Consider the following 25,561-nt stretch of genomic DNA (forward strand, 5'->3'; position numbering starts at 1 on the left):
AGACCTAGAAACCAGACAGCTTTATAATAAAGCATATAACTGGTGTGGAATGGTTTTTTTAATTAGAGTCAAATGGAAATAACATTCTGTGCAATTATTTTCCTCCTATACAGTTGTCCAGACCTACAGGAAAAAAAAAAAAAGAATGGGGAAAGTAAAAGACCAAAAGCAAGAAGAGAGAGCTAGAGACAGAGGCAAAGACAGACAGACCAAAGGACCCAAAACATAAAGCTTATGAAGAGACAAAATTATCCATGGCAGGTGCTGGTAGTTCACGCTGTAATCCTAGTTACTCAGGAAGCCGAGATTTGAGGATCATGGGTCAAAGCCAGCCCAGGCACACAAAACCATGAGACTTTTATCTTCATGCAAGCAGTATAAAACACACTGGGAGGTATGGCTCAAATGGTAAAGCACCAGGCTTGAGCAATAAAACCCAAATGAGCAGTGGTAGACTTTACGTTGAAAATGAATTTTTCAACGTGTGGGTGGGAATGGGGAGGAAAAACTGGGAGATAGCAAGGGAAAGGGTGCCATGGTTCAAAAAGAAAAATATTCTTTACCTGACTTACATCAATAACAATGAAAATTAAAAAAAAAATAACATCAACAACTGAGAGTGTGCGTGGTCCTGAGTTCAGAGCCTCAGTACTGACACTAACGCGTGTGCACGCACACACACGCACAGACACACACACACACATAACGCTGTTAGCTTCTTTCAAAACTCCTAGCCCTTCTCTTTCACGCTCCTGTACCCTGACCACAGCCTCGTGGTTGCTGGTCCTACTCATTCACCTAGAATGGGCCTGGATCTCAGCCTGTGAAATCCCACACGTTCTGCTCCGATGGACCCTTCTCAGCCACACCCTCCCAGACACTCAACCAAAATGAGCCTTTGTTTTCACCCTTTTCCCAGTGATTTGTATTCATATCCTTCCTTCGAAATAGTAGGTGCTCAGTTATTATTTGTGAAATTAAAATTCCGTGCATTCCAAGGGCTGCTGTAATATTTTATCCATCAAGATCCTATCACGGAGATAGATGGCAAATTATTTGAAATTCCCTAATACACAAGAGAATGCGCTGTTCACCTCTGGCTTGTGATTCCAGTGTCGCCAGGGGAGCTTCTGTGGCATGCGTGGATTCAGAACTTGCCTGTGCCTGCCATGGGGTGGTTTTCCTTCTACTTCTGCTGCATGCTCCCTCTGCACATAGAGTCTAGCAGTGTGTGGACTGCATCTGTCACCAGACCACCTGGACATCTGCTTGCACATGAATGGAGTTGGCAGTTGCTGTGGCTTTCAGCTTTTGTCATTTTGCTTTGTTGAGGGAAAGTGATTTCCCCTGATTTTCTGATCTGGTAGAGTTGGGGAGGAGTACCATTCTTTCTGGGGTCAGCTTAAGCCAGGGATAGGGGTGAGAGCAGCATACTTCAAGAAGCAGCCAGGTGTCCTGCCAAGCTGGCCCTTCTCTGTCCCTCCTGTGTGGATTCTGTGTCCTGCTCTTCTCAGCCTCTCATTAGTGTCCCTGACATTGTGCCAAGAATGTTGATTGAAATCGACTCTCCGGATACGAATGCTCATTTGCAATGCCCCATGGTTCTCTCACGTGTGCTTGCAGTTAACAGAATCTTCTTCAACTGTTTTCCCAATTGAGATGAGATATTTGGGGATCAAGTAGAGCATTTAATGTAATAAGTGGGCAGTAATCTTCAGAGGTTAATTTATTTAGAGCCGATGTAAGGTTGGGGCGGGGGGGGGGGTCCCATATGCCCTGTTAGAAACCAGGACCATTATCATCTATTACTGTTTAAAGTTGAGCTAGCACATAAATTTTAATTCTCTCTGAAATGAAGATGTATTTCAGTAGCTGTAATGCTAATATGCCTAATAATATTCTTATAAAGAAGTTCAATGAGCTTTTTAACCTAAAAAAATAGTTTGCAAAATAGTCTTGTAGAATAAAAGTCTCGTGGTACAGATTAAGCAGAGAGAGAGAAGAGAAGAGAAGGGAAAGGAAAGAGAAGGAAGGAGGGAGGGTAGGACGGAGGGAGAGATGGAAGGAAGAGAGGATGGGAGGAAGGAAGAAGGGAAGGAAGGAAGGAAAGAAGGAAGGAAGGAAAGAAGGAAGGAAGGAAGGAAGGAAGGAAGGAAGGAAGGAAGGAAGGAGGGAAGGAAGGAAAAGAAAAGGAAGGAAGAAAATTATCTGTCATTGTCTTTTTCTGTTGCCACATAACAGCTGAAAGCTGCGTTTGGCTTCATGGTCGTAGGAGGTGTGGCATGTCGACACCAGTGCTGAGGCTTGAACTTGAAGAAGCTGCCCATGAGCTCCTTTGCTCAAAGCTAGCCCTCCACCACTTGAGCCACACCAGCTTCCAGCTTCTTGGTAGTCAGTCTCACACATGTACAGACTTTCCTGCCCAGGTTGAACTTTGAACTGGGATCTTCAGATCTTAGCCTCCTGAGTCACTAGGATTAGAGGCATGAGCCCCTGGCACTCGGCTTGGTTTCCCAGTTGACTCTGAGATACATCGTAGGCTCTATTTGTATTCTCTATTTCTGAAGCCTGGAATGTGGCCACAATCAGCTGTGGAAAGCACTTCCCTTCCCTACACAGCAGGCCCATCCTCAGTCTGCCTAAGACCGCGGAGCAGCAGATCAAGGCCCATCAGATATAGCAAAGCTTCCTGATGGGAGCCCACTTTCAGTCACTGCAGAAGGACAGATGTGGGAACATCACTACAGAGCCCAGCAATGGTGGCAAATGGCATAGACGCTGCACAGCCAGCATTTTTCTTTCTTCCTAGGTGACTCTAAAGACACCATGAAAATCAGAATGTCTGGGCTGGAGTTAAACTGCCTACAACAGGTTTCTATTATTCTTTTTTCTCTTTTTGGTATCATGACTAGATGGGATGCTGTAACTTGAAAGGATAGCAGAATCGAGGTTTAGTTTTCATTTTTATCATTGCAAATACATTTATATTCTCCTTCTCCCCTCCCTTTACAAATGCAAAGAGCAGGCAAGCCACTTTCAATAATTTATTTTAAAATCAATGCTAATGAGGTTGTGTCTCGTCAGTGGCCGAGTTTTACAATAAAGTCTGATTTATTTAGAAAAGATCTTCAGTGTAGCCTCCCATCTAATGGTGGTGGGAAGGAGGTGGAGTCACAGGCATTGTGACCCTCCAACTTCAGATCCAATTTGTAATTCACAGCGGAGATCTGACCCAATTTACATTGATTAGAATTGGGAGGAAGAGACAGCTGCGTACAAGACAGCAGAGGTGGAATAAGGGCCTCTGCAAAAAGTACCTAAGCACAGCAAATTATTGGTCTCTGTGATTAAGTTGTTTGATATCAGCAAAAGAGTGGCTCTGTAAAATGAGGACGTACCAACTCTTACTCTAGAGTTTTCAAATCCTTGTAAAATTAGCCCTTACCTCACAAAAAAAAAAAAAAAAAAAAAAAAAAAAAAGGAAAAAGCAGCCTGGCAGAGGAAGGAAGTAGACAGTAATGAGAAAACAATGTGCAAAGAATGATGTTTGAGGTGATTGATTCAGCATGGTCTAGTTTCCTAGATTTGATTCCATTCCTCCATTATCTCAGAGCTCTGTTCTTCTCCGTGGGGTTGGAGCGCTACTACAGGTAGAAGGAAGATTTCTGCTACTGAGCCTTACATGGAGATGAGAACCAATGGGCTCCTTTCCCGTGAGCATCTGTAGGACAATGCATATGTTGATGTAGGAATATATACATATATTTGTGCTGGGACTGGGACTGAACTCAGGGCCTTGGCTTTTTTACTCAAGGCTGGCCCTCTAGAACTTGAGTCACCCCTCCAAGTCTAGATATTTGCTGGTTAATTGGAGATCAGAGTCTGTCTCATAGACTTTCCTATCTGGGATGGCGCCAAACTTCAATCCTCAGATCTCAGCCTCCTGAGTAGCTAGGCATGAGTGACCAGATTCTAGCAGAATATTCTTGGTAACAGGTGAGTTACTTCTCTGGAGAAGTATTTATACTAGAGAAATATTATATATATATATATATATGGTTATATGTGATACCTATATAACTTTTGAAAGGAATAGTATCTTTTTTAAACATTCTGTAGTGTTCTAACATATTTTTATGCTATTTCTTCTCACCTTTGTGGTTGGAATTTATTTTTCCCAATCTGACATACGAGAACTATGAAACTTGCATTCATAAAAAAAAAGGAACATGTTCCCAGACCATCCCTCATCTCTATTCTAGGTCTGATGGCACTGGCTTGTCTTACCTAGAAAGAAAGAGAGAGAGAAAAGGAAATACAGCTAGGAGAAATTAAATTATCTAGCCCTTATAACATTGCTTAGAATGCCCCCATTGACTGTGGGGGAGGTGGGGAGAAGGGTAAAAAGAATAGCAAAGTAATTTTGCTCATTTTGCCCCACATATAAAATTACTAAATGTAATTTTGGTACACATACTCCCTTTATAAGGTCCAATTCCTATGTTATCAAGTTGTATGAAGCCTGAGATGAAACAGGTTAATGAGGGTAAAAAGCATAAGCCAATCATGTTGTGACTCTAGCCATATAAACACTTGACTGGAGTTAGACACTAGCATTGACTTAGAACCCATTGTGAATCTACAGCAATTAATTAAAAGACCATTCCAACTGCCCTCAGGAGCTTATACTCTAATGAACAAGGCAGGCTGAATGAAAATAGTAAAAAGATAACTCCAAGCCCTAAGTACTAAGAACATAAAACAATGAACATGACCAGCCTTTGTTACAGCTGAGCAAAAATGGCTACATTAAAGACTAATTAATCACAGAGGGGTTAAACACCCAGTTCCAATCACATACACACACACACACACACACACACACACACACACACACACCCTAACTGGAATGGCTAAATTCAGAGAGGAGGCTAGATAGCAAAGAAGAGAAAGAATTCCAGAAGGGAAGGAGAAATGGAAGTTGAGGAAAGAGATGAGAAAATTAGTGATAGGCCTCTCAACCATCCACTGTGTTAGAGGACCCACTCGTGTTCGTGGCTTCTTCCAAGATCCTCAGATAGCATCTTACCTATAGAAAGCACTCAGAGGGGGAGGGAAATGGGTACCAAGACATGTGAAAGGGTATCAATGTATGTGAATTAATGCACCTTCTATCTGGCAAATATCATGTAACCCTTTTACTAATTACAATAAAAAAAAGAAATAAAAAAAAAAAAGAAAGCACTCAGAACGTTTGGAAATGAGCCGGGCAGCAGTGATTCAAGCCTGTAATCCTAACTACTCAGGAAGTTGAGATCTGATGATCGTGGTTTGAAGCCAACCCAGGCAGATGAATCCAAGAGATTCTTATCTCCAACTAAACAAAAAACCCAAAAAGCAGAAATGGAGTTGTGGCCTAAGTGGTAGATCACTAACCTTGAAAAGGCTAAGGGAAAGCACAAAGCCTTATGTTCAAACTCCAGTACAAAACATACACAAACACAATCACACATAAAAGGGGCAGGGGGAGGCAAAAAGGGCCAGTTTGAAAGGGAGAGATAATTGCCAAAGAGTACAAGTACTTAAAGATAATTTTTTTTAATCCAGAAAATGGGGGGGAAGGAGAGAAGGTCAAAAGGGAGGGAGGGAGGGAGGGAAGGAAGAAGGAAAGAAAAGGAAGGAAGAAGTAAAGAAAGAGAAGGAAGGGAGGAGAAGGGAAGGGGAGGGGAAAGGGATTGGAGGGGAGGGGAATGTCTAGCCAGACATAGTGGCTCATGCTTGTAAACCTAACTAACCCTCAGGATGCTGAGGAAGGAAGTGTGTTCAAGGCCAGCTTGAGCTGTATAGCAAGATTCTATCTCCAAACAACACTAAGAAAAAGACAAAGAGCAAATGAGCCCAGAGCTCAAGGATGAGCCTAATGTAGACTGTCCCCCACTGATCACGAATGTCCACTTTGTCCCCTCAGATGAAGAGCGTGATGGAGAGGAGGCAGAACATGGCGCCCAGCCAAGAGGAGGTGAGTGTGTCTTCCACACAGTGGAATGTTCAAGCTTCTGGCTCAAGAAAGCAATACCATTCCTAGACTCTGATAAATAGGAGTCCAGTGCACAACCCCCAAAAGTCTCAAAGAAAGTAACTAGCTAAGGAAATCCCTTAACTTTAAAAGCAGTCACTCCATCGTTTTCATTAATGTCCCCAGCATCGCGAATGTGTGTCCTAGAGAGAGAAGCCAAACTAGATATTTGTTTTTTTTCCTATCAGCATTTCTGAAATCAGTACAGTGGAAATTGAATTGCCTCATCTCTAAGAGATCAGAGGATCGAGAATGGAAAGAATGGAAATGTCTCTTCTCTGAGAGGCCTGGAGATTGCAAGTGGAGAGGAGGGAATGGAAATGTGTCAGATCTGAAAAGTGAACGCGGGCTGAAGGATAGAATCCCTTGGTGGTGCTGACTTCTGATGGCCTAGTTTGATTCCAGGCACATTTGGAAATGAATATGGAACAGGGTTGTTGAATACCAAATTACATCTTATTCATCCCAGACTCTTAACTGTGCTTCACGCTTTTAGAGAGCCCATCCCTCTGCAGGTCAGATGCCTCAGGCACCTCCTGAAGTGTAGGAGAGGCCTGTTTCTCCACTGCCATTGAGGGTCACAGTCCAAAGCCAGCCAAGGTAGAAAACTGTGAGACTCTTATCTCCAATTAACCAGCAAGAAGCCAGAAGTGGAGCTGTGGTTCAATTAGTACAGAGCCAGCCTTGAGCACATGGTTCTAAGTTCAAGACCTATATAATAAAGAAAAGAAAGCAAATGGGATACACGTGGTACATGGAATTCATCCGGGCTGAACCCTGGGTTCTATTTTCTCTTTGCTCTATACAATTGCAACAGAAAGTGTGCTCCTACCAGCCCATGTCCCTTGTAAGTCTTTTCTCAACCAGCCTCCATCACCAGCATGAAAATGAAACCCTACATGTGGGCAGCGTGGCTACTCTAAGTGCAGGCTTCCTACAGTCAACATCCTATTAACTTCCATTCAGGAAGCATCAGTCTTCTGGCAAAGATTCCTTAAAGAAACTGTGCTTTCTCTCTAAGAAAAGATATCTGGGAGACCATAATTATTTGTGGGGCTTTTTTTTTTAAGAATTTCTGTTTTGTTTTGTCAGTTATGGGACTTGAACTCAAGTCCCTGAGCCTCTTTGTACTCAAGGCTAGTTCACTCTTCCACTTGAGTCTCAGCAATATTTCCTGTTTTTAAGTGGTTAATTGGAGATAAGAGTCTCACAGGAACTTTTCTGCTTGAGCTGGCTTAATTTTATTTTTTGTACCAATAGTAAGGCTTGAACTCAGGAGGGCCTGGCGCTATTGGCTTTTTTACTCAAAGTTGGCACTCTACCACTTCAGCCATACATTTACTTCCTGTTTTTGCTGTTTAACTGGAGATAAAAGTCTTATGAGGGGCCAGGAGTTTGGCCGAGTGGTAGAGTGCTTGCCTAGCATGCACGAAGACCCGGGTTCAATTCCTCGGTATCACATGCATAGAAAAAAAGCCGGAAGTGGTGCTGAGGCTCAAGTGGTAGAGCTCTAGCCTTGAGAAAGTCCAAGGACAGGGCTCAGGACCTGAGCTCAAGCCCAGGACTGGCAAAAAAAAAAAAAAAAAAAAAAAAAAAGTCTTATGAATTTGTATGCCTAGACTGGTTTTGAATCTTGATCTTTAGATCTCAGCTTCCTAAGTAGCTAAGATGATAGATACAAGCCACCAGTACCTGGCAAGAGATATATTTCTTAACAATTCCAATAGGTATAACTCAAGTAGATTTTAAAAAATAGAATTTTTTTGTTCCTCATGCTTTCTGTCTCCAAAATAGGTATTGTTAGAGTAGAGTGCGCTCTAAATATGTTTCTGTGGTTTATATTTCCCACCCATTATAATGATTAGTAGCCTACTGATTTAAAAAAATGGAAGGACTTTCCACTCTCTCTGCAAAATCTCAGGCAGGAATTTTTATTCTTTGTGTTTACTTATTTATTTATTGAATTTATGTAATGCCTGCTCTCCAATGGAACCATAGAAACAGCAACAAATAGGTAACATCCACATGTCATAGCTCAGTTTTACAAGAAAATATAGAGGCCTGGAGGAAAGGAAGTTGCTTCAGTGAATGCATTTAAAAAGTAGGGATCCCAGAATTCAAGCCCTAGTACTCTGAGTGAATGAATGAATGAGTGAGTGAATGAAATGAAAGGTAGGGAACTTGGAGACATTATGAATTCTTAGGTCAAAGTCAAGCTACAGAAGTTTGTTTCATTTTGCTGTTTCTTGATTCTACATGTTTTAGAGGATATAAATGTATTTTTTAAAGGCAAATTGGCCTTAGTTTTCTTTATTTTCTCTAAAAGAGAAAATAATAGCTGACCAGGTCACCTTTCAAAATCCAAGTATTTTTCTCCAAGGGTCCTTTGCCTTCAATGCTGAGTTTCTCCCTTGACAGAGTCTCTAACATTTTGAAAGCCCAACTAGGTCTTATCGGAAGGTGGGAGGGAGACAAAGAATTCAGTTTATCCTTATTGAGTGTTAATGACCCTGTAAGATGCAATTTCTTTTATTTTATTCTGTTACCTAGAAAATCTATCACAGCCTTGTAGTATTGATTGTTCAATCTATAAAGAGCTCTGTTTACAGCCTGACTGTTAGTAACAGGGTTATTTTAATGAGTGACTCTTCAACACCTTAGATTTTCTCTAAATTTCAACCATCAACCTCAGGTGAGTCTAACAGTAAGGGTCGTGGGTGATGAATGCTTATCTCCCTTATCATGAGAAAGTAACTGTCTAGGTAATCAAAAATCACACCTCTTTGGATGCTGGTGGCTCAAGCCTGTAATTCTACCTACTTCAGAGGCTGAGCTCTGAGGCTCAAGGTTCAAAACCACCTTGGGCAGGAAAGTCCATGAGACTTTTTTTTTGGTAGTCTGAGACTGGGACTTGGAACTCGAATTTGGTACCAGTTGCTTTTGCTCATTGGCTAGCGCTCTATCAATTGAGCCACAACTCTAACCTCAGGAGACTTTTCTCAATTAACCAGCAAAAAAGCCAGAAGTGGAGCTGTGGCTCAAGTAGTAGAGCACTAGCCTTGATCACAAAAGCGCCCTGAGCTCAAGCCCTAGAACACACACACACACACACACACACACACACACACACACACACACACACACGATTGCTTATAAGCATACCATCTCAGAGGTTCTCTGAATGTCAACTTTAGTGCCTACCAATAAAGAACTATTATATGGAAGAAATCAGGCTCTTGTAGCTCTTACCTTTTGAAACCTATTTCTCAAGATCAACCATGACTTTGCCATCCACCAGCTAAAATTTTGACCCAGTGAAAGGAATGTAGGACATGAAAATCAAGATCTCTGAGTGTGTCCCATTTCTAAAGCATCTTTATAATCCTAAAGACTAGAGTCATTTCAGAACTCAAGGTTGAACAGCTGGAAAGGTAAACAAATGAAGAGCCAGGTATAGTGGCACATTCCTATAATCCCTGAGGCAGGAAGATGACAGGTTTGAGGCCAGCCTCCTCTATATTAGTGAGTTCCAGACTAGGGACTTTCTCAAAAAAAAAAAAAAAAAAGGAGAAAGAGGAGGAAGAACAAAAAGAAGCAAAATGAGCAGAGGCTCTTCCTGCTCTAGCGTCATAGTCAATGGAACTTGGAAGATTTTTTTTTATACACTTTCTTTGTAAAACAGTTAATACAGTATCAAGCAATCTGCATTGTCCATATTCTGGTAGGTTTCATCCTCTCAGTTTTCTCTGTTTTCCATAATTGACACAGCCCTTTAACTCATTAAGCTGAGGTGGCGGGGTGTCACATCTGTAATCCTAGTACTTGGAAATCTGAGATGAAGAGAGACTGCAGTTCAGGGAAGCCAAGTTTGCTGGATCCCTAGTCAATGGAGCTTGGTGTGGTGGCATGCACCTGTTATACTAGCTAGGGAGGAAAACCTAAAATAGGTGGATTGAAGTCCAGATATGCATCCAGACAACCAGTGCAGAAAAGGACTGGCGGTGTGGCTTAGCAGTGGAGTGCCTGTCCAGTAAGCATGAAGCTCTGCGTTCAAACCTTTATACCACAAAAAATGTAAAGAAGCTGATTTACCATTTTCCCCTGGTTACAGCTTAAATTCTGGAGGTACCCAAGGTTCCCCCAGACAACTGGTGAACTCCAGAAAGAATATAGTCAGGTTCTGCTATCCCAGAGGAGGGGAGAAACAGAAGTAGCATAGTACTTTGTAACTTAGTACTTTCCACACCTTAGAGGTTAATATTCCTTGACTGTCAGCAGCTGCCCAAGTTTGGGCTCAGTTACAGGAGACATGACTAACACTGGCGACAGAGAATTGAATGGTAGCTGGGTGCTGGTGATTCATGCCGGAAATCCTAACTACTCAGGAGACTGATATCAAGAATCATGGTTCAAAACCAGTCCAGGCAGGAAAGTCTGTGAGACTCTTATCTCCAATTAACTACTAGAAAACTACAAGTGGATCTGTGGCTCAAAGTGGTAGAGCACTAACCTTGAGCAAAAAAGAGTTCAGGGACAGCACCCAGGCCTCAAATTCAAGCCCTATGACTGACCAAAAAAGAAAGGAAAAATGGAACCTGAACAACAAATACTTTACAATAAATCCCTGGGAAAGAGAAAACCAAAAACTATTTTAACCTGTTTTAGTGCTATTCTTCCTATGATATTTTGTTTGCTTGATGCTTAACTTCCTGTATGTGGGATAAAGAGAATAAAATGCTAATCCCTGCCCCCCCCCAAAAAAGTCCTTCTCAGCTCTGCTAGCAATTTAAATGCCGTCATCATACCCATTAGCTTCTCTATCATTGTAATTGTTGTTAATTGTTATAACTGTTTTAGTTATTAGTGGTGTCGTTATTGCTCTAGGTCCTCTGTCTGTTTTTATGCTGAATATATTAGTGCTTTGCTTTTGAATTACCAAGGCTTTATTTAGTGCAGAGTTACTTTTTTTTTTTAGAGAGACATTGAGAAATGCTGGCATTAAGCTTTATTCTTTTGTTTTTCATTCCAAACGGACAGACTGGAAAAAAAATAATTAGATGGAATAATGTCCTCGAAATGAGAATGAGGATGTTTTGAATTAATTAAACTATCAGAATACTGCAGCATTTCTGATGTGGAGCTGCTACCAGAAGAGTATAAAACCTAAAGGAACTGAAATCCAGCCCACAAAGGCTCTTAGGCTCCCAATTCCTTTCTCTGCAATAAATAGAAATCCATGACTGTAGGATGTGCTTGGCAGGCTTAGGACAAAGCAGAAATAACCCTCCAGACCACTGGACCTTCCAACACTGCCAGCCACCACACTGCAGGAATTAAATCCTCCTCAGGTCTTACATCTGCCCACCAAGTCAAGTGTTTCTGGTACTGAGGTTTGCACTCAGGGCCTCATGCTTGCTCCGATTGCTTGCTCAGCAGGTGCTCTATCCCTTGAGTCATGCTCCAGTCTAGCTTTGTGCTGGTTAATTGAAAAATGGGAGTCTTGCAGACTTTTTTCTCCCTAAATTGGCTTTGAACCGTGATTTTTCCCAGATCTCATCATCCTGTAGAGGTCTCCCTGACCTCTTAGACTGTGCTAAACACATAGCCTCTTCATTTCCTCACAATATATAATAACCATAGGTAAATTTTAAAAAATCCTTGGGTGTTGACATGTTCACAGTGTTTCCCCCACTAGATGGTAGCCTTGAGAACAGGGACTTTGTGTGGCCACTGAGGGATCCCCAGTGTCTAGCAGAGCCCTGCCACTGAGTGACTTCTGTGCATGTACCTGCTGGATGCTGAGGAAGGAATTAGCAACGCCGTACATATTCCTATACGTGAGTGCAAATCACACGTGTGTTAAATGGAAAGTCTGCAATACAAAATCTAGTCATAGCCAGCTAAAAAATAACTCCCTGCAGATTCTCTTCATTCCAGAATTCCTCTATCTAGATAACAAGTTTCATCTTTCCCTAGCCCTTTATCCTTCATTCTGCCTAGTTTTCAGAAGTGTCTTGGAATGGTTCTATATTATGACTAATGTAAGTCAAGGTAAGCTAAACGATCTCTAGGGCTTCTGAACAAAAAGGCCTTTCCTATCTTCTTCCCCACTGCCCCGTCCCTTGGAAAGCCTGTTTTCTTCCCGGCTTTCCCTGTGACTATTATATTTTTGGGAAGGTTTTTATCCATTATCCTTCCAACACCTTCCTCATTCCACTATAATTTTCTATGTGTGCTGATACTAGGGTTTGAATTCAGGCTCATACTTCTTGCTTAGCTTTTTCACTCCAGGGTGGCACTACCACTTGAGCCATACTTCTGCTTTTTTTCTGATTAATTGAAGTACGAATCTCTTGCAACCTTGAATCAGGATTCTCAGATCTCAGCCTCCTGAATAGCTAAGATTACAGGAGTGAGCTTCCAGTATCTGGCTCTAATCAATTTTTAAATATCTACTCAAAAAGTACTCACTCTTCTAGGGGCTTCACATCCAAGCACATTGCAGACAGCAGAACTTCAAAGTAACTGCAAGGCCAGCAAAAGTTAAGAAAACTTTGGCAATTGTCTTACCCCACAGAAATACCATGTTCAGTTTTGGGGGATTTTTTTTTTGCTTTGTTTTGTTTCACTTGCTTGTTTGTTTTGGCCAGCCCTGGGGCTCAAACTCGGGGCCTGGGCACCGACCTTGGCTTTCTCAAGGCTGGAGCTCTACCACTTGAGCCACAGCACCACTTTTGGCTTTTCTATGTATGTGGTACCAGGTCTTCGTGCATGCAAGGCCAAACTCTCTGCCCCACCATGTTCAGTTCTGGGAGTCTACTTGTGTAAAACTGTTTTCCTCTACTGTCTATAAGTCCATGAAAAATATTGATGTCAATATACTTCTCATTCCTAAATTTAGTCCAAAATCTCAGGGTGAGTTACCAACTTTATTACATCTGGAAATGTATAATATATCCACTGTAAACTTCCACTTTTCAAAGATTGAGATTTCTCTGTTATTTCTTGCACTGATATCTACCCCCACCCAATAGGTTTTGTCTTTTCAATGGTTAGCATTTTTCTCTCAATATGTTTGTCTTCCTAACATTGTGGTACAATGTTTCCACTGTAGTTGTTTTATTTGCTGCCCTCTATTGGTATTTATAAATGTGTGTGTGTGTGTGTGTGTGTGTGTGTGTGTGTCTGTGTGTGTGTGTGTGTCTGTGTGTCAGTTCTGGGGCTTGAACTTAGAGCCTGGGCACTGGCCCTGAGCTTCTTTTGCTCAAGACTAGAACTCTACCACTTGAGCCACAGCACCACTTTTGGCTTTTTCTGGTTATATGGTACTGAGAAATGGAACTCAGGGCTTCATGCATGCCAGGCAAGCACTGTACCACAAAGCCACATTCCCAGCCCTATAAACATTTGTGTGTGTGTGTGTGTGTGTGTGTGTGTGTGTGTGTGTGTGTGTGTGAAGAAAACATGCTTACTGGGCACTGGTGGCTCACACCTGTAATCCTAGCTACTCTGAAGGCTGAGTCCTCAGATCTGGTTCAAAGCCATCCCGAGCAGGAAAGTCCATGAGACTCTTATCTTTAATAACTTCTCCAAAAAAAAAGCTGAAAGTGGTTCTGTGGCTCAAATGTTAGAGCACTAGTCTTGTACACAAAGAGGCTCAGGGATAATGATCAGGCCTTAAGTTCAAGCCCCAGGGCAGCAAAAAAAAGAAAAAAAGAAAGAAAAAAGAAAAGATGCTGGAGTTTCTATATACTTCACATTTTTATTTCTGTTTGCAATTTCTGAGTCTAAAACAAATAGCTCTCTTCTCCCTGTCTTTGTACATTGTAAGAATCCTACTCAGATTCTTTTCCAAAGACATATTGGACTTAATTTCTCTGTGCCTTTATTGTTTGAATTGCTCCTAAATTAGAAAGAAATAGAAAGAAAAAAAAAGCAAACAGTATCATCACTGCCTATGAAGGGTTGGTAGAATAGAGTTCCTCTATCCCCACACATCATGTAAGGTTTTGTTCGTCTTTTTTGGGGGGGAGGGTTGTTTTGTTTTTAAGACAGGCTCACTGTATATCCAAGGCTGGCCTTGAACTAGTATCGAACCCCCTTCGTTCTTTTGCTTTTAGTTTTTTCAGCTCAGGCTGGCCTACAACTATAATCCTCCTATTTCTTCCCCACAAGTTAAAAAAAAATCACAGAAAAGGAGAAAATCAAGGAAAAGGTGACATCATCCAAAAAGCACTGTACTCATTACCTGACTTATGAAATTGTAACCCCTTTGAGGAGCATCTTAATAAAAACAATTTTTTTCAATCACATAAAATTCAACTAGAACCGCTGAATCCCATCAATTACATTTCACTGTGGGTGGGTGGGTGGTTTGCAGCTTTCATGCAGTGTTCTGAAGAGCTGGGAGTGTCTTTGGTCTAGTGGACATGAAGCTGTCCTGCCATTCAGATCTCCAGATCCTCTCCTTCTTTGTACTCCAGTGTTTAACCTTTCCGGGAAAAAGGGAATCAATACAAATTCTTCATTGTTAAGAATCGATGGCCGTCCTGTGTCATCCTCACCAGCTCATCTCGCCGAGAAGCCCCGTAAATCTCTCTCCCGTGCTTCTAAAGCTGGGTGTGTCATCTTCAGTGGCTTTCATTTTTAATTCAGCTCGCTTTGGTTTCCGTTCCCCTGGAGACTTGTAGATAAATCTTGGCTTACATACATGTTCAGGGTCCACAAATGCGGTGCTGGAAAAGGGCCAGCCCACCCAGAATTGAGTTACAATGGATGAGACACCCCCTTGGTTCCACTTAAAGACTGAGCTATTCGTTTTGTATTTATCAGTCGGTGACTTCATCAGAGTACCTGGGTGGGAAGTGTTGGGACAAAGTTCCCATGTAACTAAAGAGGCAGTGAGGCAGAAGCATGCTGGCCTGACTCAAGTCACTCTAGCAAATCAGCAGGGGTACCTGCAGCATGAAGAAAAAAGCAGTAGATGTTGTATTTATTTTATCTGTACACAGATAAAGTCTTGAACTAGCATACTACCACTCGAGCCTTAGCTCCACTTCTCGGGTTTTGGTGGTTGATTGGTGGTAAGAATTTGATGGCTGGACTTTGGTGGCTCACACCTTGTAATCTTAGCTACTCAGGAGGCTGAGGTTTGGGGTCGAAGGGGCAGGAATGTCTGTGAGACTCTTATCTCCAATTAACCACCAGAAAACTAGAAGTGGTATAGAGGCTCAAATTGGGAGAACACTAGCCTTGAGCACAAAAGTGGCTTTGAACCATGATCCTCAGATTTCAGGAACCACCAATGCACAGCTAGCACTAGGTATTTTTGTTAGATGTACTGGATCAAGAAAATCTGGTAAAGCCAGGCACTGGTAACTCACTCTTGTAATCCTAGCTACCCAGGAGGCTGAGATCTGAGGATTATGGTTCAAAGCCAGTCCAGGAAGGAAAGTCCATGAGCCAATTTATCTCCAGTTAATGATCAGAAGAGCGGAGGTGGGGGTGTGGCTCAAAGTGATAGAGCCTTCGGCAAAAGAACTCGGAAATAGCTCCCAGGTCCTGAGTTCAAGCTCTATGACAAAAAAAAAAATTCTGGTGGGAGACTTCTTTGTGATATTTCGTTACAAATCAAGTAGAAAGACACCTGCATGTTTTCCTTTTACTTATAAGTAAATCCATCATATTGTTGAACAGCCTCCTACCAGGAGTGTTCTAGAAGTACTGAATGTTAATGATCTCTTCCCATAATCCTTTGCCCACGCTGAGAGTTTGGCTGTATCTCATCTGGAAACCCTCTAAACCTTAAGACTTTCTAGGGGCCATATCAGAACCCTGGTTTCCATTTGCAGCAAATGCATGGCTCCTTGGAAAAGTCAGAGCCCTTTTAACTTTGCTTTCTCTTCTCTTTGATCAGTGAGCTATACCAGCTATTACCAAGGCCTGTGGGATTGCCATGCTGACCAGCCAGACGAACTGTCCTTCCAGCGAGGTGACCTCATCCGCATCCTGAGTAAGGTAAGGTCATGCAGCACTGGCTTGGCCCACAGTCAACTTGCTCACTCTTGGTGGTGTACTCACCAGTGCCAGGATCATTCTAGGTAAGCACATTTCTCCGTGTATATATCACCTGTCTCGCATGCACATAGAATAAATTCCCATTTGTTTGTAAGATTCAAGGGCCAGGGGTTGGCCAAGTGGTAGGGTGCTTGCCTAGACTTGGGTTCGATTCCTCGGTACCACATACATAGAAAAAAGCTGGAAATGGTGCTGAGGCTCAAATGGTAGAGCTCTAACCTTGAGAAAGTCCAAGGACAGTGCTCAGGCCCTGAGCTCAAGCCCAGGACTGGCAAAAAAAATTCAGATTCAAGAATCAATTTTCAAATTTGAAAATGCAGATGACAGAAAGCTAAAAGTGTACACAATCCAAATCTGATCTTTTACAAGGACTATGTGATACTTTAAGGTCATTGCTATGTACATTATTTATTACCATATAATACTTCTGAATACATTCTGACTAGGTAAGCTGCCTTCTTATTTCGTTTATAGATAAACAAGACTGTAATATAATTACTTCTGGGGGAGGAGTCCAAGTTACTTACCTCAATTGGTTTGAGCAAGTGATGATAAGACCAAGAGAGTGAACCCAATCACACACAGGCCAGCTAACTTTATTCTTTCCTCAGCCATAAGTTAACCCTTAGATTCAGCTGACCAGCTCCCAAGCAGTGCCGTTGACCATAAAAGAACAGTGTTTTTAAAAATGGATTATTGCCAATTCATCACTGATATGAAAACAATTCTCAATCCCCGTGGGCTACAGTTTGAGACATCTTATAGCACCAGCCTTGTAAAGAACAGCCATACGTGTTCGATAGGGCACACTAAGATGATAAGGTCTGTCCATAAAAAAATTTATTAAAAAGGCCTCTCCCGGCCAAGTGCTAAATGTTCACCCCTGTAATTCTAACGTTCAAGAGGATAAGATCTGAGGACTGTGGTTCAAAGCTAGCCTGGCCAGAAAAGTCCATGAGACTCTTAGCTTCAATTAAGCAGCAAAAAGCCAGAAGTGGAGGTGTGACTCAAATGGTAAAATGCCAGTGTTGAGTGTAAAAGCCAAGCAAAAGTATGAAGCTCTGAGTTCAAACCCCAGTGCTGGCACAGGAAGAAAAAAAAAAAAAAGGCCCTTCTATGCATCCAATCAATATCTACTACAAGCATGTACTGAAGTAGGTACATACTATTTTTTGTGAGTTGTAGGGCTTGAACTCAGGGCTTGAGTGCTGTCCCTGAGCCCTTTACCTCAAGGCTAGAGAGCATTCTACCACTTTGAGCCACATCTTCACTTCCAGTTTTCTGGTGGTTAATTGGAGATTGAGTCTCATGGACTTTAGCTGGGTATGGTGGCTCATGCCTCTAATCCTAGGTACTCAGAAGACTGAGATCTGAGGCTTAACCACCAGAAAACCGGAATTGGCACTGTGGCTCAAGGAGTAGGATGGTAACCTTGAGCTGAAGAGCTCAGGGACAGCACCCAGGCCCAGAGTTCAAGTCCCATTACAATCAAACAGAAAAAAAGTCTCATGGACTTTCCTGCCCAGGTTGCCTTTGAACCAAGATCCTCAGACCTCAGCCTCCTAAATAGCTAAGATTATAAGCATGAGCCACCAACACCCAGCCACTTCATTCTTTAATTGCTGAGTATGTTGATTACTTGAAAAAAATGGAAATTTTCTTTGTATTATCAACCATTATTTCCCATTTGTTCAACGCATGCTGTCAGGAAGGCCAAGGGTTGGCTTAGGTTGGGTTTGAAAGATGCCATAAACAAATCAAGGTACATTTCATTGTTTCTAATACATCAGGCCTCTTTAAACAAGGACTACATTCAGACCTCCCTCTTTTCAGGAGAGGAGGAGGCCTGGAGGCCTGCAGAATAAGATGGCAAATGTTCTTCTAGTGATTTCTTCGGGATCCCTAACTCAGCACCACCCTAGCGCTGTTTCCGTGCAGCTCCAGTACACCAAGAATAAATTAGAAGCAAAGAAGGTAGTGGACATTGGCCTGATTGGTATTTCAAATGCCCGAAAGCAAGGCTTGCCATGTAATAGAATTTGTGTACATTACCACGCTGGCATTACAGGGTAATCGAGTTATTCACTCAGGTGTGACCAGGCCTCTGTTTGCCCAGAGCCTGCAGGTGAACAAATTAACTGTTTACATTGTCTGGAGGTGCCTGCAGCGGGAGGGAGAGAACAGAACTGGCTGTCTGCTGGCCTTCTCTCTCAGTCTTGATTATTTTGTTTGTTTTGCATGTCTTTCTGCCTTTGTTAATGGCTTCTCACTGGGGGTCCCTTTCCTCCGGTTAGAAGGAGTTGAGTGTTGTCCTGTTGTTATCAAAGCTATGGTATTGTTAAGAATCTCAAAGAACTGGAACCAACCAACCCCACTTGTTTAAGTTTTTTAAAAACCCTCTCAGCAGGAAGCCTGTAATCCTAGCTACTCTGGAGACTGAGATCTGAGGCTCACAGTTCAAAGCCAGCGTGGGCAGAAAAGTACCCATAAGACTTTTATCTCCAGTGAACCAAAAACCAGAAATAGTGCTGTGGTTCAAAGTGGTAAAGTGCTAGCCTTGAATGGAAAAGCTTAGGGACAGTGCCCAGGCCCTGAGTTCAATCCTTACAGCCAACCAAAAAAAATTTTTTTTGACCCATTTCTTTCCCCCTTCTTCCATTATTAAAAGAGACTACAGAGTAAAATTCCGTGAAACTACCTGGCTGCCCTGATTCTATCGGCTTCTTGCTCTGCTTTTCTGGAAGCTTCTGAGTCCATTTTTAGACCTTACCATCAGAATATCCCATTTCTTCCCACTACAAGTCATAGCAGGTCTCTCCTTTCCTCTCATTCTTAATCCTCACATATGGCAGGAAGAATTGAGAAGCTTGCAGTTCAGTGGATTTTTTTCTTTATGCTTCACTCCAGTTAACATTGACTTGAGAAACATCTCGAACTGGATTTACTTGGATTCTGCCACCTTAGAGTACTTGGACAGAAAGGAAGTGAAAAGATCTGACTTCCTCTAAGAAGCACAAACAAATGCAGATTTTTAAAAAATTCCATTATCATTTAGAAATTCAGTTGTTTCTGCCCTCCAGAATTGTTTCTCAGATGGATTCTAAATTTATTCCATGTTAGCCCATCTGGCTTCCTTTGTCAAAGCTGGGGCTACCCTCTGCAGCCTGCCTTTCACATCTGGAGGGGCAGAACTAACCCAAGTTATCTATCTGGAAAGTTCTACTAGGTACTGGTGGTTCAAGCCTGTAATCCTAACTACTCATGAGGTTGAGATCTGAGGACACTCAAAGCCAGTCCAGGCAGGAAAGTCTGTGAGACTCTTAATCTCCCATGAACCACCAAGAAGCCAGAAGTGGAGCTGTGGCTCAAGAGATAGAGCACAAAAAAGCTAAGGGACAGCACCCAGGCTCTGAGTCTAAGCGCCAGAACCAACATGAGAAAGAACGGAAGTTCCATGTCTCTTGTCTCTCTGGCCAGAGCATCTTTGCCAAACTTTAAAAGGCCTCTCTTTAAAAAGGTGGGCATGTCTGTTTCCCTGAGAAAGGCAAGATACTACTATGTAGTTCACTTTACCTGTCCTTATTTCCTCACCTGTGAGGTAAAGGAATTGTGCTGGATGACTTACGTCTAAGGTTCCACCTCCGACATTACTGTGATAAGCAAATGAGCCTGACTGCCAAAGCAATAAAGAAGCCCCACACTAGCTATATATTTGCTTTAATTCTTTGCTCAGCTGAAAAACAGAACAGAAACACAAATTTCAGATACCAGCTATTTCGTCTTCCGCTGTCAGATACAACTGCTTTGTCTTCCTCTCTTTTTCAGCTAAAAGAATTTGTGTGTGTGGTGTGTGTGTGAGTGTGTGTGTGTGCGTAGGGGAAATCAGCAGCCCAGGCCCTTATAGCTTTGGATACCAGCTAGGCAAGCTCTCTACCACTGAGCATGAGCAAAATCCCTGTCCCCTTGATAAAAGACATGTTGTCTAGGGGAAATTGTGCTGGAGGGAGGAAGGAAGGCGTCTGAGCAGGGAGGCAGGGTTCAGCCAGCAGGAAGGGAGCTTTGCTCTCGGGTCCTTGCATATACCCAGTTATGATCTCATCTTGAATCCTAGAGTCCTAAGTCATCTTGAGGGGGATACTGAGTCTTGCCCTGGGCATGAATAGTCCCCAAAGGAGAGAGATGAATCCTTTGACTGAACGGTAACAGTGCACCTCAGAGTTAACCAAGTGCCCATCGCCTGTCTTGTTCTCAAGGAAACAAGTAACGACATCTGGATTATTCATATGACACCCTCCCCAGAGGGGAATCACTTAATCTTGCTAATCTTTTAGCTACTCTGCTATAAAAATCAGGATAATTTCCAGTCAGAGTTCTTCTATAAGAAATGTTGTATGAAGTATGTGGTACCCAAGAAATGAAAATGCATATAATCCACTCTACCTCTTAGGTAGAGTGCCTGCCTAGCATGCACTAAGACCTAGTTTCAATTCCTTGGTACCACATACCTAGAAAAAGCTGGAAGTGGTGCTATGGCTCAAGTGGTAGAACACTAGCCTTGAGAAAGCCCAAGGACAGTGCTCAGGCCCTGAGTTCAAGCCCCAGGACTGGCAAATAAATAAATAAACCTTTTGGAGCAGTGGTGGGTTCATACAAGGTGTTCAATAAATTATGGTGAATTGAGGGGAGAGGATGGGAGAGCAGGGGGCGGGGGAATGGTCTACATGCCAAGAACTCTTCATACAGATTTTCTAAGGCATTGAAAGCTCAGGGTTGAATGTAGAAAATGCCCCAGTGAAGAGGCTCTTCCTGAAAAACCTATTGTATCTTTCCTGCTCTGGGAGATCGCAACACTGACATCCAATCTGGCCTCCAAACTCGCCTTGCAGGAGAGGCCAGAGCCACATATCCAAACTCCAAGACAGGAACAGGAGCAGAGTTAGCAGAGGGACCCCTGCTGACCTCCTGTAACACACCATCCATTTCTGGGTCCCATATGGCTTCATACCCACTTAGTTCACAGGCTTCCAATTTGAACCATAAAATATATTAAAGGGAATGTTTGATAAGAAAGCAGATCTGAGCATTGCTGCTCTTCTCTTTAAGCATAGATAATTCTGAACAGCTTTCCTCCTCCTCCTCCTCCTCCTCCTCCTCCTCTTCCTCTTCCCCCCTCCCCCTCCTCCTTCTCCTCTTCCTCTTCTTCCCCCTCCTCCTCCTCCCTCTTTCCCAGAGCCAGAGCCAGGCCACAGCTCAGGCCACAGCAGGGTGTTTAGCTCTCTTCAGTGGCTCCAGATTGTAAGGCTGGTGCAGGTCTTCTCACACGAAACCAATGGTTCCAGAGAGGCTGCCTTTCATAAACCACTTCCCACGATGCCAGGGACCACCGCAGAATTCAAGTTTGAATAGAGCAAGGGGGCGAAAAAAGGTGTTTGAAAGGCCTGTTCACTCAGCTGCATTTTAATTTCCTTTTCAATCTTGTCCCAATTAATTTCACAGAATTAATCTCACAGAAGCAAACTCGGCAGTGCCGAGACTGTGGTTTTAGTGTAGCGGTCGCTCTGCCTGAACATGAAATAGGAGCTAATATAAAAATCCATCTGCTGTGTTTGAAATACACACCGGCTGCTGCTCAGTCCTGTCTGACATTTCAAACATCAACAGCGGGGCGGGGGTGGGTGGAGAAGTGATTTGGGGGTTGGTGACCATCAGTACTTGGCAGAAATTCAACAACAGGTGTACTCTGAAAATCCATTGAGCCTGGGCACCAGGCGTGACAGGGTTGATGCTGAATCACCCTCCGTGCAAAAACACTGGGCCCTAGCTTTGTTCTTTTTATCAGAGGTACACAAGGCCTATCTGCAGCACCACCAGGGTCACGCTATATGTAGGAGATTGAGAGGTAGCAAATTTCTATGTGGAGCTCACACCTATAATCCTTGCTACTCGAGAGGCTGAGGTCTGAGGACCATAGTTCAAGTTCAGCCTAAGCAGGAAAGTCCACAAGCCTCTTATCTCCAATCAACCAACAGAAAGCCAGGAGTGGTGGAACTGTGGCTCAAACGATAGCGTAGTTGCCTTGAGTGAAAAAGCTAAGGAACGGTGGCCAGGCCTGAGTCCAGGCTCCAGTATCACCACAGAATGAAAAAAGGGAGGGGGCGGAGGAATGGGGGCGAAGGAGTCAAACCTGAATTCCTGCTTTCTAGTCTCCACTGAGGGAACATGGCTTTTTAAATAATAAAAGCATTTCTCCCACTATTTGAGATAACTTTTAAATAATCACCTATTGAAAAAGTAAGCCTCCTGATTCAAAAATAATTTGTGGTAGGAATGTGATCTGTCTAACTGATAAAGGCAAATAAAAGAGAAAGGGAAAACAAAACAAAACAAACAGAAAAAAGAAAAAAAAAACAGAACAGAAACTCTTTGTCAATTGACTGGAAAGAAGAGGTCCCTGCATGACTTTACAGAAAACTGACACAGGAGGACTCATCTGTTGAGCCTGTGTGTGTCTTTCATGGCTTGGTTTCAGGATCCTCTGAGGCCTTGTTCAGCGCCTCATTTCAATGGTAATCAGCTCTAGAGCATCAAGTTGGGTACCACTTAAAGGTTGATACTTGTATGACGGCTGAGTTGAGTGAGAAGGTATTCTATGACCCAAGTACTCTAGACTTTCCACTGATGCCAAGCCTTCTTTACAAAGAAGAGCCAGTTTACCAAAGACCAGGAAATGTTCTCAAATAACCTCACATAGACACCAATGGACACATTTTGTTATATGGCATGAAATTGCTTAAACTCAGGTCTATCCTGGCTCCAAACCCAGTGTCTAGTCGCCTGATCTAGAACACCCAATCTATGTTCGCATTACACTATTTGTTACAGTGGGATTTTTTATTTATTTATTTTGTTCTGTGGGGCTGGAACTCAGGGACTGGGTGCTGTCCCTAAGCTCTTTCACTCAAGGATACCACTTTGAGCCACAGCTTCACTTCCAGTTTTCTGGTGATTCACTGGAGGTAGAATTTCAAGAACTTTTCTACCTAGGCTAGCTTTGAACTGCAGTCCTCAGATCTCAGCCTCCTGAATAACTAGGGTTACAGGCATTAGCCAACAGTGCCCAGCCACAATGGGATTTTTAAACCCAGTTTTCTCCCTATGCCCTCAGAGAACCTTTTAAGAATGTGGGGCCAGGAGAGTGGCCTAGTGGTAAAGTGCTTGCCTAGCATGCTCGAAGCTCTGAGTTCAATTCCTTTGTACCACATATAAAGAAAAAGCTGGAAGGGGCCGGGAGTTTGGCCTAGTGGTAGAGTGCTTGCCTAGCATGCACGAAGACCTGGGTTCGATTCCTCGGTACCACATACATAGAAAAAAGCTGGAAGTGGTGCTGAGGCTCAAGTGGTAGAGCTCTAGCCTTGAGAAAGTCCAAGGACAGTGCTCAGGCCCTGAGCCCAAGCTCAGGACTGGCAAAATAAATAAATTAATTAATTAATTAATTAAATAAATAAATAAAAAGCTGGAAGTAGTACTGGATTCAAATGGTAGAGTGCCAACCTTGTAAAAGTCCTAGGACAGTGCCCAGACCTTGAGTTCAAGCACCAGGACTGGAAAAAAAAGAAAAAGAAGAAGAAAGAAAGAAAAAATGAATGTAGACCTTCCCCTTCCCTTGACCCCACCCTTTCCAAAAGATGTATATATGGTAAAAATAATAATAATAATAATCTGAATGCAGGAATATTCTTTCTCTTTTACATATGCTTAGTAGAATGTGACAATCACCCTCATAAAAATAAATACGTTCATTTCTTCAATTGCTTTAAATGGAGGATTTTTTTTTTTAAGTTTTCAGGGCTCTGAGGGAAAGGAGGCGTTTGGTGACATCTAGTGTCCATTCAGGACTTCCTCAGGCACCAGACCTGCTCAGCAGAGTGGGGGATGGGTGGGGAGTATTGGAGAGGTCATTTTGGGGTAGTAAGTGGGGAGAATATAGGCCATGGGGCACAGATCACCCAAACAGTAAGATGAAACTGAGCAATGGCTGTCAAAGAGCCATTCTTCACCTCTGACCTAACCAAAAGGGGCAGACTGGGGTGTGGGGGTGGGGTGGGGGAGAGATACCATTGGCAAATATCTTTGTTTCTTATTTATGATGGTTCAGGAGAGAAACAGAAGCTGTCCCCACTACCCCCATTTCGTGTTAACAAGCAGGTCAACACTGTGCCATGCTGACGAAGATGATGGTGGTGGTGGTGTTTCTCTCATTAATAACCCCTAGGGGAGGCGATAGTGTTAGAGGGTGGCAGTGGGGCTCGGGGTCAGCTGCAAGGCAACGGTCATACACCGGTCAAATTCAGTAGAGGCCATTCCTTTCCCCCAGACAGGAACCAATCGTCTAGAACAAACCCTGGCAGCCTCATTCCTTCCAGGTAATTTTTATAAATGAGAGGACACCCCTTCCAAGAGAGGACAAAAGGGAGAGGGGTGTTTACGCCTGTGTGCATTTGCATGCGTGGTAACCAGCTAACAAGAGGCCCCGTGGCACCACAACCCTACACTGTGAATTCTGGCTAGTTATTCCAAAACAAAATCATTAAGGAAAAATTAAAAGAATTACAACTGGCCATTGTCTTCTTTTATCGCAGTATTCAACAATGATAGTCCTTACCAGGACCCTTCTGTCTCTCCACAGACTCGTATGTATACACTTCAGTCAGGTGGAGAAGACCACACCAGATCATTAATTACAAGGCCCAGACACAAATGTGCATCTAGAACCACCTAAGCCATACCGGGGTTAGGTTAATGCTCAGAATCACTGGATGCTTTTACGAACTCCAGTGTAAAAAAAAAAGGGGAAAAAAATTTTCCAGCCATTTATTTTGCAGTGAATTTATAACAAATGCTGTTAAAGGCTTCGTCTTTTGACAGAGGTAATAATAAATTCACTGTTAAAGACGGCAGTTTAATTCCTTATACCTCCAATACTGCACAGAATAAACCATATTCATCACTGAGTAATTTTTTACCACATAAATCTTTAAAACTAACCGGTGAAGGCTGTTGAGACTGAAATATTGTGAATTTATTAGATATGCCCGTGTAGTATTGGATTCAGAGGTTTCCATACGAATATATTACGAAGAAAATTTGTGTCTTTAACTGTGACATTTCTTCCATCTCCCCACGCCAGTATTAAACCAAGCAGCTCCTCCAGAGTCAACTGCACGTTTATGAGACAGAGATTTAGTAATAAACTCCTCACTAATCTGCCAAAGAGGCTAGATGACATTTCGGCGACATGCCCTATTTAAAAGGAGTCGAGAAAGCTTTGTTTCTGTGTAATTATTTTCTCAAAAGAACTCAGCCTCCCCAAACCTCTTCTGCCAAGGTCTCTTAGAATTAAATGGATTC

General features: G+C 42.7%; 1 protein-coding gene across 1 annotated transcript in view; it reads left to right on the forward strand.

Moving 5' to 3' along the window:
• Skap1 (src kinase associated phosphoprotein 1) overlaps positions 1–25,561 on the forward strand; it is a 255,916-nt gene that overhangs the window by 213,096 nt on the left and 17,259 nt on the right. Inside the window, exons 10-11 of the mRNA XM_090350691.1 lie at positions 5,969–6,019; positions 15,993–16,093. Of these exons, the coding sequence (XP_090206817.1) occupies positions 5,969–6,019; positions 15,993–16,093 (152 nt within the window). The remainder of the gene's footprint in view (positions 1–5,968; positions 6,020–15,992; positions 16,094–25,561) is intronic.

The sequence above is a fragment of the Megascapheus bottae genome, chromosome 17 (assembly GCF_031878675.1).
Source record: "Megascapheus bottae isolate mThoBot1 chromosome 17, mThoBot2.hap1, whole genome shotgun sequence".
Classification (NCBI taxonomy): domain Eukaryota; kingdom Metazoa; phylum Chordata; class Mammalia; order Rodentia; family Geomyidae; genus Megascapheus; species Megascapheus bottae.